The sequence below is a fragment of the Enhydra lutris genome, unplaced genomic scaffold, assembly GCF_002288905.1.
Source record: "Enhydra lutris kenyoni isolate GAN:26980312 unplaced genomic scaffold, ASM228890v2 scaffoldscaffold68, whole genome shotgun sequence".
Lineage (NCBI taxonomy): Eukaryota > Metazoa > Chordata > Mammalia > Carnivora > Mustelidae > Enhydra > Enhydra lutris.
In genome coordinates, this window is record NW_019154152.1 from 15,340,851 (window position 1) to 15,357,364 (window position 16,514).

Genomic DNA, 16,514 nt, shown 5'->3' on the forward strand with positions numbered 1-16,514 from the left:
TGCAGGAGAGAAAGGTGAGCATAAATTGAAGATTTAGGAGGACAGATGATATCCTTGAGCACAGGAGCCCAGTTGGCCTTTGCTAGAAGGAGACATCCTGCTTTGGGGAAGGAACGAGAGTGTTGGTCCTGAGGTGATGGCAATACAGAATACTGATAGATAAAAATGAGAATATTCAGTGTTCACACAGAGCCAGAGGATTATCTTAGGCTAAAGATTTAGACTAAATATAGACTTTTACTCATTCATTCATTCATTCAAAGAGAGAGGGGAGACGGTGGGGGTAGGGAAAGAGGGAGAGGGAGAGAGAATTTTAAGTGGTCTCCACACACAGCATGTAGCCTGATGCAGGTTGGTCGCTTAGTAAAGTGGTGGTTGCTTAACCAACTGATCCACTCGGGTGGCTATATAGATTAATATAGATTTATTTAGACTTAATATTTATTTTGGAATTTAATCTGTAAAATTCTGATACTTTTCTTAAAAAGCACATTATAGTCACATATAGTCTCATAGTATTGAAAGAGAGGAGAATATTATGTTACATTTTATAGGTGAGAACTGAAGGTCAGACATGTGGATTTAAGATTGCCTATTGACCAGAACTGGGGCTTCACCCCCTAGTCATTACGAGTTCCAGTCTTACCCTCTTCCTGACATACCAGTATCTCTAACAGACCTAAACTCTAAGTGAACTAGCCATATACTTTAATCTTAAGGGAACATTAATTGACTTTTTTGATCAGGTTTTAGAGAGCATTGTGGTTGGGAGAATATGCTTACACTAAATTTGTTTTTTACCACCTTTGTGATTCAGAATTTAAAAAGAAAAAAACAGATTCCGAAACTGATTTGGACATTTTTCTTTTGATAGCCTTCTCAAAATCATAGAAAAGATGTTTTGTTGAGAAAAAGATAATACTGAACATCTGCAGAATATTTTTTCCTTTCTTTTCCTGAATTGAATAATAACCTAAAATCATACCTTGCCCTCATTTCTTATCTAATGAAAATAAATTTGAGTCTTATATATGTGCCTTATATTTCCACATCTGGCTTTTGAAAGGATTTTATTTGGTGCCTCTAATTCTGTCTTGATTCATATTCTTACCACAAAATAATCCCTTCTTAAGTTTTGGATCAGCCTTGACTTATTAAAGTTTATACACCAGAAACAATAGTCTCTAGGGAATAATTTCTAGATACCTATATCTTGTCAAGACAGTTTTATGTACAGCCTTAAATGACAAACTTATTTTTCATTTTAAGATTCAAATTCATAGGGGTGCCTGGGTGGCTCAGTCTGCTAAGCATCTGCCTTTGGCTCAGGTCATGATCCCAGGGTCCTGGGATAAAGCCCTGCATCATACTTTCTGCTCAGTGGGGAGTCTGCTTCTCCCTCTCTCTTTCCCTGCTACGCTACTTGTACTCACTCTCTCTCTGCCAAATAAGTAATACAATCTTTAAAAAAATATATATTAAGGGTGCCTGGGTGGTTCAGATGGTTAAGCGTCTACCTTCTGCTCAGGTCATGATCCTAGGGTGCTAGGATCCAGTCCCACGTTGGGCTCCCTGTTTGGCGTGGAACCTGCTTCTCCCTCTCCCTCTACTGCTCCCCCTGCTGGTGCTCTTTCACTCTCTCCCTCTCTCTCTCAAATAAATAAATAAATAAATAAATAAAATAAAATCTTTAAAAAAAATAAAAAAAAACCTAAAAAATCCATATTCATAAATAAAGTCTTTAGTAAAATAAACTATGTAATTAATAAACTAATTTTGGTGGGGCTTTAAAAATTGTTCTTTTGCTTTTGTGACATATTGAGATTTATAGCTAGAAGGGTTTTTATTCCCTTTTTCCCCATTAAAGCACATAAGTACATCATAGTTTCCCCCCGAATCTGGGTATAGTCAGTACGATGAAATATTTTAAGAGACTCAGTTATCACTGTTAATCCTCTTGTCTCATTTCCTGTTATGTATATTTGAAGTAATCTCTACACCCAGCGTGGGGCTTGAATTCACAACTCCGAGGTCAGGAGTATCATGCTCTACCAACTGAGCCAGCCAAGCACCTGTTATTTTCTTTCCAATATTTTAATGTATCTGGAGAGCACCTGGGTTAAGCAGTGATTAGAGGCAAGGTGATCAAAATGCTTCCTGAAATCAAATCAAAACTTTGTTTTGATTTCTTGTGAAATGTCGGTATGTAGCTGAGTTTCCCATCTGGCTCACATTAGAGGCATGCTTTTGGGCATCCTAGTTTATTTTTCTCCTTCCCTTTGCAAACCACCTCCTGCCCTTGTTTCCTTTGCCACAGATTTCCTTAGATTCTGGTTGCAAAACCACAGTTTCATTCTTGACTAGTCCCCTTCCTCCTCCTCTCAGAATTCCCACATTCCTTCATTAGCCACGTCTTTAGGTTCTATCTTTGTGATCTCTAGAACACTCTTTCTTTCCATTTTTGTTGTCGTCGTTCTAATTGAGAACCTGTATTTTCTCTCGCCTAGATTTCTCCTTAGTAACTTCACAGGTGGTATGGGACACCGTGCATTTTTTCCTGAGTAAAAGTTCTGTTCCCTTGGACACATGCTGCCCTACAACTTTATCAAAATTCTGATATTTCTCTTAATTGCTTCTAGGAGTAGGTGTGACACAAGGAAAGGCTTTAGGGCAGACAGACTTTGTTTCTATTCTGAGCTCTGCCACTTACTAGCTATTTGATGTTTCCAAACATCACTTTCTTTTCTCTGTACAACAATAGGAATAATAATGTGGGACTACCTTGTAGATCTTTTGAAATGTTTGGAGGTAGGGTATATATAGTACCATACCTGGCACTGGTTTTACAGGTACAAACTAAAAAACAGTATATATGCTACCACCTCACTTTTCTGCCTTATTTTCTCTTCCTCTCTGATACTCACTCTAGTCCTATTGAATGAAATGCTTGTTCCTAAATATTATCCACGTCTCCATACCTCTACTCAAACTATACATATGTTCTCCACTTGCATGTTCTTCTCACCTTATCTGTCTGCAGATCTCTCTTAAGTTCTATCTCAGATATCACCTTGTGAGGTAAGCCTATCTGTTCTTATTGTCCACATTCTACCCAAATAACATTTTTTTCCTCTTTGGACTCATTTCTCATATTATTTTCTTAATTCAGGGACATTCCTTACCACCCTCTACTACCAATATACATACTCTGATGGGAAGTGCTGGATCATTGAGGAGGAAGGAAAAAAAAACCAACCAGTTAGCAAGTACTTAATAAGTGTTTTTTATATTTTCAGCGCTATGCTAGGTTCTGGAGATTCTCTGTTGGTTTTTTTATTTTTAAAGATTTTTATTTATTTGACAGAGAGAGACACGGCAAGAGAGGGGACACAAGCAGGTGAGTGGGAGAGGGAGAAGCAGGCTTCCTGCTGAGCAGGGAGTCTGTTGTGGGACTTGATCCCAAGACCCTTGATGACTGAGCCACCCAGGCGCCCCGGTTCTGGAGATTCAATGAACTGTAGAGACCTGGACCATGCCTTTATGAATTTTAGAATTTAGTAGTTATCTTTGGCTTTTGATGCTCAGGAAAATCATTGACAAGCCTTTAAAATACAGATACCAGAGTATGCACTGAATCAGGAGTTTCTAGAACAGGGGCCTCTAGGTAAAATAGAGTTCTCCAAGTCTAGTAACTACTGGCCTAGCCAAACACTACTTCTTATATGCCTAGAATGGTTATCATAATGAGGAGGAAGCAGAGGAAGATTTGGCTTAGGAGGTGACATTTAAAATAGATAAGGGATATACCCTGACCGAAGTATTAAGGATATCCAATGTACTCATGGTTCATAAAAATAATTATATATATACACACATTTCTATATACACACACATATATGTGGATATAGATATCAAAATGTTAGAAATGGTGATTCTGGGGCACCTGGGTGGCTCTGTCAGTTAAATGTCTCTCCTTGGCTCAGGTCATGATCTCAGTCATGGGATCGAGCCCCACATTGGGCTCCCTGCTCAGCTTCTCCCTCTCCCTCTGCCTGCTACTCCACCTGCTTGTACTCCTTCTCTGTCAAATAAATAAATAAATAAAATCTTTAAAAAAAAAGAGAGAGATGGTGATTTTGAGTAGAAATACACAGCAGTTTATTATTCTTTAAACATTTCTGAAGTTTGAAATTGTTTCAAAAGAAGAAGCTAATAGGAATGAACAAAAATTAATTGGGTCTAGAAATTGTGTGAGATTTCATTTTTTAAAGGCTTGTTTTGTTTTGTTTAGTAATCTCTACACTCATTGTGGGGCTCAAATTTACTACCTCAAGATCAGTAGTCTTGTGCTCTTCCAACTGAGCCAGCCATGTGCCCCAAAGTTGTATAACATTTCAATAAGCAGAGACATAGATTATAGGATTGATGGCAGGGTGTAACTATTCTAGGCTGAAAGGAGAGGGTAATCACAAGACCAGCAAAGGCAGAGAAGACTAGAAGTTGATAGTGTGAGGTAAGAAACCAGTCAGGTAAGCAGTCAGGTGTGACTGAACTACAAGTTGCAATAAAAGAAATGAGTGGAACCAGATTATGAAGCTCCATGTATGCCTTGCAAGTTTAGTCTTTATCATTTAAACTAGTGGTTGCCAAGTAGAATGCTCATAGCCCAAGTAGTAAGGAAAATGAACCATTGAAGTATACCAAGAAAACTTTGTAACTTCTGTTTGAATATATGTTACCTCTTTTTTACCTCATCTAAATTTCTATTTTATGTGTTTTAAAAAATATGTATATACAGTTTACAAATAAATATCATATATGGGATTGCTAAAAATTTTTTTGTTTTTATCAAGTTGAGAGACCACTCCTTTAGACATTTTCCTGTATTGTAGTTACAGCAATATTTTTGAAAATGCAAAACTAATTAGTCCCTGTATGTATGCATGTGTATATGTGTGTATACATACATTTGGGTATATTTGTATAGGCTATTAACAACTTAGTCTTTAGGATAAAGTCCAAATCTGAATCTGATTTTTTTTTAAAGATTTTATTTATTTATTTGACAGAGAAATCACAAGTAGGCAGAGAGAGAGAGGGGGGAAAGCAGGCTCCCTGCTGAGCAGAGAGCCCGAGGGAGGGCTCGATCCCAGGACCCCAAGATCATGACCCAAGCTGAAGGCAGAGGCTTTAACCCACTGAGCCACCCAGGTGCCCTCTGAATCAGATTTAAATGTGACTTTAAAAGCTCTTCTCAATTGGGGCGCCCGGGTGGCTTCAGTGGGTTAAAGCCTCTCCCTTCGGCTCGGGTCATGATCCCGGGGTCCTGTAATCGAGCCCCTCATCGGGCTCTCTGCTCTGCAGGGAGCCTGCTTCCCCGCCCCCCTGCCTGCCTCTCTGCCTACTTGTGATCTCTGTTAAATAAATAAATAAAATCTTTAAAAAAAAAAATAAAAAATAAAACCTCTTCTCAGTCTACTGCCTACAGATCTTACCAGTCTATTCACTAACTGCATCCCTATTTCAGCATTGTTCATGGTGTAAGCCAAGGTCTTTCAGTTTTTTTAATGCACTACCTTGCCTTTACATCTGCAGGATGCTTCTACATAGAATGATCTCATTTGTTTAAAAAAAAAAACCCTTTTACTTGCTTAACTCCAGTTTACTCTTCAAGCCCTATCTTATTTGTTACTTCTCACGGTAGCCCTCTTCTGACTCCCCACATGGGGTTATAGCCCCTGTGTATAGACTCCCAAATTCTGAAAAGGCCACTTTCATATTTTTAATGGCTTAAAGTTCTGAGGACAGGATTCTTGTTCACTCATTTATCCCAGAGGAAATGCTTGGAATGTTGTTGAGAGCCCAGTAAATATTTGCTCAAAAGGAAATGGGGTTGTGTAGCAGCATTAGTGGTGGGAATGCAAAATGGTATAGCCACTTTGGAAGACAGCTTGACAGTTTTTTACAAAATTAACTATGCTCTCACCATATGATTCAGCAGTCACACTTCTTGGTATTTACCTAAAGGGTTGAAAGCTTATCTTCACAGAAATACCTGCACTCAGGTGTTTATAGCAGCTTTATTTACAAGGCTGTGCTTGGAAGCAACTTAGATGTCCCTTAGTAGGTAAGTGAATAGGTAAACTGTTGGACCTTTAGATAATGAAATATTTATTCAGTGCTATAAAGAAGTGAAGTATCAAGCAATGAAAAGACAAGAAGGAACCTTAAATGCCTATTACTAAGAGAAAGAGTACTTATTGCTAACTGAAAAAGCTACATACTGTATATATATACACATATATAATATTCTGCAAAAGGCAGAACTATGGAGACAGTAAAAAGATCAGTGGTTGCCAGGGTTCAGATAGAAAGAGAGATGGAGGGGCGCCTGGGTGGCTCAGTGGGTTAAAGCCTCTGCTTTCGGCTCAGGTCATGATCCCAGGGTCTTGGGATCGAGCCCCGCATTGGGCTCTCTGCTCAGCAGGAAGCCTGCTTCCCCCGCCTCTCTCTCTGCCTGCCTCTCTGCCTACTTGTGATCTCTGTCTGTCAAATAAATAAATAAAATCTTGAAAAAAAAAAAAGATGAAATGGCAAAGCAAAGAGAATTTAGGGTAATGAAACTATTCTGTGTAATGGTGAATACAAGTCATTATAAATTTGTCCATATCCAGTAGTGAACCATAAAATGTAAGCTGTGGACTTTGGGTGATAATGATATACCAATGTAGGTGGGTCAGTTGTAACAAATGTACCATTGTGGTAAGGGATCTTGATAGTGAGGGAGGCTGTGCATGTGAGGAGGTAGGGTTTGTATGGAAAATATTTGTACCTCAATTTTGCTGTGAACCTAAAACTGCTTTTCAAAAAACCATTAAAATATAGGCAAATCTATAATATAGAACATTCTACAAGAAAAAAAGAGAGGGGCATGCAGCCATCATTAGGGAAATGCTAATCAGAACCACAGTGAATACCACTTCAATACATTAAGATGGCTATAATCAGAAAGACAGCCAATAACAAGTATTGGAAGGATGTGGAGGAATTCATATATTGCTCATGGGAGTGTAAAATGATACAGCTGCTTTTGAAAAACACTTCGGCATTTCTTTAGAATCCTAAACACAGAGTTAACATATGACCCACAAATTCCACTCCTAGGTATATATGCCCAAGAGATACGAAACCAAGTTTGCACAAAAACTTGTATGTGAATGTTCATAGAAGTGTTATTCAAAATAGTCAAAATGTGGGAAAAAACCTAGATGTCTATACTAGCTTGAGCTGCCATAACAGAATACCATAGCTTGGGTGGCTTGAACAACAGTCATTTATCTCCCACAGTTCTGGAGTCTGGAAAGTCCAGCATTAAGGTACTGGCTGATTTGGTTCCTGGTGAGATGTTGGCTTGCAGCTGCCTTCTCCATGTCTTCACATGGCCTCTCATGACTCACGCAGGAAGATTGAGAGTGTGGTCCTATCTTTTCCTGGTCTTCTAAGGACATTCATCCCATCATGGGGCCCCACCTTCATGACCTCATCTAAATCTAATTACCTTCGTTGTTGTTGTTGTTGTTGTTTTTTTAAAAGATTTTATTTATTTATTTGACAGAGTGAGAGAGCACAAGCAGGGGGAACAATGGGGAGAAAGAGAGGTAGAAGCAGACTCCCTGCCAAGCAGGGAGCATGATGTGGGGCTCCATCCCAGGACCCTGGGATCATGACCTGAGCCCAAGGCAGATGCCTAACCATCTGAGCCACTCAGGCACCCCCCCCACCAATTACCTTCTAAAGGTAATTATTGATATATGCTATAATATGAATGAGCCTTGAAAATATGCTGAGTGAAAGAAACCGGACAGAAAAGATTGCATATTGTATGATTCTATTTATATGGAAAGTCCAGAACAGGCAAATCTATAGAGACAGAAAATACATTAGTGGTTGTCTAGGTTTGAAGAGAAATAGGGAGTGACTACAAATAGGTATGAGATTTCTCTTTGGGATGATGAAACTGTTCTAAAATTAGATAATGATGATGGTTGCACAGTCTGAACATTTAAGAACAATTGAATTGCACACCTTAAATTAATTTTATAGTATGTGAATTATCTCAATAAAGCTGATAAATTTTATTTTTTTATTTTATTTTATTTTTTTTTAAAGATTTTATTTATTTATTTGACAGAGAGAAATCACAAGTAGGCAGAGAGGCAGGCAGAGAGAGAGGAGGAAGCAGGCTCCCTGCTGAGCAGAAAGCCCGATGTGGGGCTTGAACCCAGGACCTGGGATCATGACCTGAGCCGAAGGCAGCGGCTTAACCCACTGAGCCACCCAGGCGCCCCAAAGCTGATAAATTTTAGCAAAAATCGTTGGCTTACTTTAAAGTGAGAAAACACTGAGTAGAGAAAGATGATGCTCTTCTATTACATTTCTTTGCATTCTTAAGTAGATTGTTGAAGTAAATTGTAGAGAGCTCTGAAAGTCAGCCTTTTTTTTTTTATAAATACTTTTTTTTTAAGATTTTATTTATTTATTTGACAAATAGAGATCGCAAATAGAGAGGCAGGCAGAGAGAAAGGAGGAAGCATGCTCTCTGCTGAGCAGAGAGCCCGATGTGGGGCTCGATCCTAGGACCCTGGGATCATGACCTGAGCCGCAGGCAGAGGCTTTAACCCACTGAGCCACCCAGGCACCCTGAAAGTCAGGCTTTTAATGATATATAATAAAAAGTACAAGAGAATATTTGAAAAGGTTTGTACCAAAACAGTTCTTGAGTAGAACACAATTAAGTGGCCAGTCTACTTTTCAGAATGAGTAGTCATTACACTGCATTTTAATTTTTTTTTATTTCATAGTATATTATGTGACTTTTAACTCACAGAGTTTGTGGGCTCCCCCTCCCTTGCATTAATTTATCCACCTTTGCACTTTCTAATATCTCCTTTGGAAAAAAGACATCAACCGTTCTGCTTCCTCTTTTTTTTCTTTTTCTTTCTTTCTTTTTTTTTTTTTTTTAAAGATTTTATTTATTTGAGGGAGAATGAGCAAGAGAGAGAACACAAGCAGGGGCAGAGGGAAAAGGAGAAGTGCAGTGAGCCCAATGTGGGGCTCAATCCCAGGACCTTGGAATCATGACCTGAGCTGAAGGCAGATGCTTAACTGACTGAGCCACCTACCCCTGCTTCCTCATTTCTTTAGTAAAATGAGTGCAGTAACTGTTTACTTCTGTCATCTCATGTTAAACAGCAAAAATAATGTGATAATATATTTAGTGTTTGTTTTTTTTTTTTTGAAGCTGGAGTAATGGAACACTCTTGGTTTCTGCTCAGGTCATGATCTCAGGGTTGTGAGATCAGGCCCTCTGTTGGACTCTGTGCTCAGCTTGGAGTCTTGAGGTTTTCTCCCTCTTCCTCTGACCCTTCTGATTGTGCTCTCTCTCTCTCTCTCTCTCTCAAATAAGTAAATCTTTAAAAAAAAAAAAGTAACAAGGGACACATGGGTGGCTCAGTCAGTTAAGTGTCCAATTCTTGGTTCTGGCTTAGGTCATGATATTCGGGTGATGGGATCAAGCCTGTCCCAGACTCCACACTTACCTTGGAGTCTGCTTGAGATTCTCTCCCTCTTCCTCCTCTGCTCCACCCCCTACTGGTGTTGCATGTGTATGTTCTCATAATTAATTAATTAATTAATTGAAATATTTTTTTAAAGTAAGAGTACAAATTATTTGGTGACACCTCCATTTACCATGTTTATTGGGCCAACTCTTATATATCCTTAAGGCTAACTCCCGTGGTTTTTTTTCTTTGTCTTTCATAAGTGCCCTCTACTGTGTTCCCATGGTACTCTGTGTATCTCTTTATCATATCTCTACCTACTGGCGTCTTCTCTGCCTGTCTCTTCCATTAGACTGTATGCTTCATTAAGGCAAATGATCTTATCTTTGTACTGTAACTGAATTTGGCAAATAGGAGGTACTCAGTAAATGTTTGTTGAATTGAACTTAATGTGGACCCCTTTTTGCTAGGTGTAATAGGGACCGATACTTGGTTAGCTAATTTTTAAAAATTCAATTTTAGTGTATGTGCTGCCGAAGCGAGCACTAATTTTTAAAAATTCAAAACAGAATTATTATAAAATTATGTATATACCTACCATAAATTTTTATTTTATTAAAACATAGTTGTATAATCTTTGACAATTATTTGACATATGACGTGGTCTTGGGATCCTAATTATAGTTTTACTTAGCTTTTCTTGCATTAAAAAATAGAAGTTTTTAAAAACCCTAAAATGAAAGCTTATTTAAAATAGAGGCACTTGGGAAGAACTTGGAGACCTAAATATGGAATCTTTAGATTTTTACTATTTTTTTCTCTAACAGGTATCTTACCCACAGTTAATTCAATAGCAGTATTTATTAGCAACTCTCTTTTATTGAGTCTGTTTTAAGCATTTTAAATAGTTTTTGTAGAAACAAGAACTCACTTTTTGCAATCATATTTCTGATAACTAAATGCAGTGGCATTAACAGGTTTGGGAACAAACATAACTGTCTGGCTCTTAGTAAGTATATACAATTCAGCTATTTGGATAAAAGTACTAGAGTAGCTAACTAGCTATAATCATCATCCTGTAATATTGAAGCTGTAAAGCTTATCGTGAGAGGCAGACAGTCTCTCCTTTGCTGTCCTGTCCACCACTCCCTTGCAGTGTAGTCAACAAACTTCTGTCTCTGTTAAAATTAAAAAAAGCTTATCCTGAGTATCAGGTAGTATATTTTACAGAAAGAATGGAAAATGCTGTTTAATCCAGTGAATCCACTTAGTGGAGGGAATTTATGAGAATTTATACTGTACTTGTTTTTTTTTCCTATACCAAAATTTCATCAATTATAGAACTTACTCAGAGTCTGCTGTATCCTGCCATAGATTTTATAAACTTTGTTCTTAAAATACAGTGCTTTGCATTGTCTTACTATCTTCTCACATAACTCTGGCCAGCCCCAAAGAATTTTATGCTAATCGTCTTTTTTTTATTTGTTTGTTTTAATTTCAGTGGTAGGAATGGGATCCTGGTGCTTCCACATGACTCTGAAATATGAAATGCAGGTCAGTAATGACAAAATTAACTAAATGGTTATTTCTCTTCATCCAGAGACACTTAGGATTTGAGGAAACATTACATTACCAGAGGGTGCTATTGAGATAAGAGACTGAAGGGAAAAAAGGGATTACATCTCTGGAGCTTTTACTTGAGGCCAGAGGATTGAAATTGACTAAGTGGAATAAAGAGGGAGCAAATAAGTTAGTTGCCCATGGAGAAAACAAGTGAGAGCACTATAGCTTTTGACCTCCTCTGTGCAAACATATGTATAATGTTAGCACAGGATTAGGGAGTAGGGACCCCCTGGAGACATTTAAAAAGAAAGTTCACTAAGATAATATATTCTTTGATGCCTGTATTTCCTCGTGTCTCTTTTATGGCATCCATTTGAATGGATGGTTCCTTTAGCTAGCAAAGTTTTAGAGCTATGCAAGGATTTTTATTTACTGTCCTTACTCTTGGAGGCCATACATATCTAGTTCTCAGTCTTTTGACCTCTTTATTCCCTATTGCTAACCCAGAAACTCATAGAACACCACTGTCCAGTATATATGTAATTTAAAATTTTTTGGTAACCACATTAAGGAAGGCCATGTTGAAAAGAAATAGGTGAAATTAATTGTAATAATATATTTTATTTAACCCAGTATATTCAAATATTATTTCAACATGTAATCAGTATAAAAATTTATTACTGAAATGTTTCATGTCTTGAAATAAGGTGTATATCTCAATTTAAATTAGGTTTATTTCCAGTTGCTCAGTAGCCATATAAAGCTGGTAGTTACTAATTGGACAGTGCTATTCCAGAAGGATGTGTGAATTATTAATTATAGTTATTTAAATGTATAGGAATTCTTAGGAATGATTCTGATATTCAACACATATTTATAATAAATAATAAAATACTAGAGAACTGTTTAAGATTGAAGGAGACCAAAAAGACATGACAACTAAATAGAATGTGTGATTTTGGACTGGATGGTTGTGTGTGTGTGTGTATGCTTACATTTATGGTATTATTGGGATGCTTAGAAAAACTTAAATGAAGTCTGAGGATTATATGGTAGTAGTAAATCAGTGTTAATATCCTGGTTTTGTTGGTAGTATTGTGGCTATGTAGATGAATATATTTTTTTAAAGATTTAATTCATATGCCATAAAATTAACCATTTTAAAGTATGTAAGTTAATTGTTTTAAGTACACTTACAAAATTGTGAGGCTATCACCATTATCTAATTACAGAACATTTTCATCACCCCAAAGAGAAACCTCATGCCCATTAGCTCTCCCTCCTCATTACTCATTACTCCTTCCACCTTGCCTCTGACAACTACTAAACTACTCTCTGTCTCGTGGATTTGCCTGTTCTGGACATTTCATAGCAATGACCTTTTATGTCTGGCGTCTTTGACTTAGGCTAAATAATATTCCATTACATAGATATACCAATTTGGTTTATTCATTTACCAATTAATGGACTTTGGGTTGTTTCCACTCTTTGGCTTTTATGCATAATGCTTCTGTGAACATTGGTGTGCAAGTTTTTTTTTTTTTTTTTTTTTTTTTTTTTTTTTTTTTTTTTTTTTTTGACAGAGATCACAAGTAGACAGAAAGGCAGCCAGAGAGAGAGAGAGGGAAGCAGGCTCCCTGCTGAGCAAAGAGCCCGATGCGGGACTCGATCCCAGGACCCTGAGATCATGACCTGAGCCGAAGGCAGCGGCTTAACCCACTGAGCCACCCAGGCGCCCCGGTGTGCAAGTTTTTGTGTGGATATATGTTTTCAGTTATTTCAGATATATATTTATTAGAAGTGGAATTGCTAGGTCACATGGTAATTCTGCATTTAACATTTTTTTAAGTTAAAAAAAGTTTTGTTTTGCATTTTACCTTTTGAGGAGCTACCAGACTGTTTTTCAAAGTGGCAAATTTTTTCAAAATTTCAAAATTTTTCAAAATTTTCAAAAGTGAAAAGTTTTTTCAAAAGTAATTTTCTTGATATCCTTGCCAGTACTGGTGATTGTCCTTCTTTTAGATTATAGCCATCTTGCTGGATATGAAGTGATATCTCATTGTGGTTCTGATTTATATTTCCCTAGTGACCAGTGATGTTGAACATTTTTCATGTGCTTATTGCCCATTTGTAATCTTCATGGAAGAAATGTCTGTTCAGATCCTTCTCCCATTTTTAAATTGGGTAATTTGCCTTTTTAATCATTGAGTTGTAAGAGTACTTTATATATTTTGGGGACTAGACCCTTACTGAATACATAGTTTTCAATTTTCTTCCATTTTGGGCTTTTTTTCATTTTCTTAATAACATCCTTTGAAGCAAAAAAGTTTTTTTGATTTTGTTGAAATCCATTTTATCTGTTTTTTCTTAGGTTGCTTGTGTGGTTTTTTTGTTTTGTTTTGGTTTTGGTTTTTTAGGGAGAGAGTGTGCAGGGGGAGGGAGAGAAAGAATCTTAAGTGGGCTCTGCACTAGGCTCGATCTCATGACCCTGAGATCATGACCTGAGCCAAAATCAAGAGTTGGATGCTTAACCAACTGAGCCACCTAGGCACCCCAGGTTGCTTGTGCTTGTGATATCATATCTAAGAAACCATTGCTTAATCCAAGATCATGAAGGTTTATACCTATATTTTCTTCTCTCTTTTTTTAAGGTTTTATTTATTTATTCAACAGAAAGAGGGAGAGAGAGAGAACACAAGAGGGGGAGTAGCAGGCAAAGGGAGAGGGAGAAGCAGGCTTTCCGCTGAGCAGGGACACAGGACTCAATAGGAGGACCCCGGGATCATGACCTGAGCTGAAGACAGTTGCTTAATCAACTGAGCCACCCAGACGCCCCATATGTTTTCTTCTAAGACCTTTATAGTTTTAGCTCTTATATTTAGGTCTTTGGTCTATTTTTTTTTTAATTCCAGTATAATTAGCATAAAATATTATATCAGTTTCAGGTCTATAGTGATTGAACAAATCTATATATTATTCGTTGTTTATCATGATAAGTGTATTCTTAATCCCCTTCATCTATTTCACCCATCTACCCACTCTTCTCCCTCTGGCAACCACCTATTGTTTTCCATATTTAAGAGTCTTTTTTTGTCTCTTTATTTCTTTGTTTTGTTTCTTAAATTCTACATTTGAGTAAAATCATGATATTTACATTTCTTTGATATATTTCATTTAACATTATACCCTTTAGATCCATCTGTGTTGCTGCAAGTGGCAATGTTTCGTTCTTTTTATGACTGACTTAATATTCCATTGTACATATATACCACATCTTATTTATCCATTCATCTGTGGATGAACACTTGGGTTGCTTCGTATCTTGGTTATTGTAAATAATGCTGTGGTAGACATAGTGGTGCATGTATCTTTTCAAATTAATGTTTTCATTTTCTTTGGGTAAATACCCAGTAGTTGAACTACTGGATCACATGGCAATTCTGTTTTAACTTTTTTGAGGAACCTCCGTACTGTTTTCCACAGTGGCTGTACAGTTTGCATTTTTTTCTCCTTTTTCCTTTTTCTCCACATCCTTGCCAATATCCGTTGTTTCCTGTGTTCTTAAATTTAGCCATTCCGACAGGTCTGAGGTGATACTGCATTGTGGTTTTGATTTGCATTTCCCTGATGATGAGTGATGTTGAACACTTTTTATGTTTGTTAGCCATCTGTATGTTTTCTTTGGAGAAATGTCTGTTCATATCCTATGCCCATTTTTTACTTGGAATTTTTTTGGTGTTGAGTTGTGTAAGTTCTTTATGCACTTTGGATACTAACCTGTTACTAGGCATATCATTTGCAAATATCTTCTCCCATTCAATAGGTTATCTTTTAGTTTTGTTGGTTGTTTCCTTTGCTAAGCAGAAGCTTTTAGTTTTGATATAGTCCCAATAGTATTTTAGTTATTATTTATTTATAGTTATTTGCTTTTGTTTTCCTTGCCTTAGGAGACATATCTAGAAAAGTTGCTGTGGGCTGATACTGCTTGTGCTCTCTTTTAGGATTTTTATGGTTTCAGGTCTCATATTTAGGTCTTTAATCCATTTTGAGTTTATTTTTGTGTATGGTATAGAAAGTGATCTAGTTTTGTTCTTTTGCATGTAGCTGTCCAGTTTTCCCAGCACCATTTGTTGAAGAGGTTGTCTTTCTGCCATTGCATATTCTTGTCTCCTTTGTCATAGATTAATCAACCAGATAATCATGAATTTATTTCTGGGCTGTCTATTCTGTTCCACTGATCTATGGGTCTATTTTTTTTTTCTTGCCAATACCATACTGTTTTTTGTTTTTTGTTTTTAAAGATTTTATTTATTTATTTGACAGAGAGATCACAAGCAGGCAGAGAGGCAGGCAGAGATAGAGAGGAGGAAGCAGGCTCCCTGCCAAGCAGAGAGCCCGATGCGGGGCTCGATCCCAGGACTCTGAGATCACGACCTGAGCCGAAGGCAGTGGCTTAACCCACTGAGCCACCCAGGCGCCCCTACCATACTGTTTTGATTACTGTCTCTTTGTGTAGTATATCTTGAAATCTGGGTTTAAGATATCTCTAGTTTTGTTCTTTCTTTTTTTTTTTTTCCCCAAGATGGCTTTGGCTATTCAAGGTCTTTTGTGGTTCCATACAAACTTAAGGATTATTTGTTCTAGTTCTGTGAAAAATGCTGTTGATATTTTGGTAGGGATTCCATTAAATCTATAGATCGCTATAGGTAGTATGGACTTTTTTTTTTTTTTTAAGATTTTATTTATTTATTTGACAGAGATCATGAGTAGGCAGAGAGGCAGGCAGAGAGAGAGAGAGGAAGGGAAGCAGGCTCCCTGCTTAGCAGGGAGCCTGATGCGGGGCTCGATCCCAGGACCCTGAGATCATGACCCGAGCCGAAGGCAGAGGCTTAACCCACTGAGCCACCCAGGTGCCCCAATAGTATGGACTTTTTAACAGTATTTGTTCTCCTGATTCTTTAATCCATTTTAAATAATTTTTTTAATGTGATATGGGGTCTGGGTCTAACTTCATTCTTTTGCATGTGGATATCCAGTTACCCCATAATCATTCATTGAAAAGAATGTTCTTTACCCGTTCAGTTGTGTTGGCACCCCTGTCTATGATTGTCAAGCAATCATAAGTGTATGAATTTATTTCTTGATTCTCAGTTAAACTCTCAGTTCTGTTCCATTGACCTGTACTAGTACCACACAGCCTTGATTACTGTAGATTTGTAGTAAGTTTTGAAATTGGGATCTGTGAGACCTCCAGATTTGCTCCTTTAAAAAAAAAAATTGTTTAGGCATTTCCATGTGAATTTTAGGATCAGCTTTTCAATTTTTGCAAAAATTTGCTGGGATTGAAAGGGATTCCATTGAATCCATAGAGCACTTTGGAGAGTATTGCTA

At 37.3% G+C, this 16,514-nt stretch overlaps 1 protein-coding gene across 1 annotated transcript in view; it reads left to right on the forward strand.

Annotated features, from left to right (window-relative positions):
* Window positions 1-16,514, forward strand: part of LOC111159349 (alkaline ceramidase 3-like) — a gene marked incomplete at its 3' end in the record, with an annotated part of 121,594 nt that overhangs the window by 84,686 nt on the left and 20,394 nt on the right. The window contains exon 2 of the mRNA XM_022521746.1: window positions 11,062-11,114. Within this exon, the coding sequence (XP_022377454.1) occupies window positions 11,062-11,114 (53 nt within the window). The remainder of the gene's footprint in view (window positions 1-11,061; window positions 11,115-16,514) is intronic.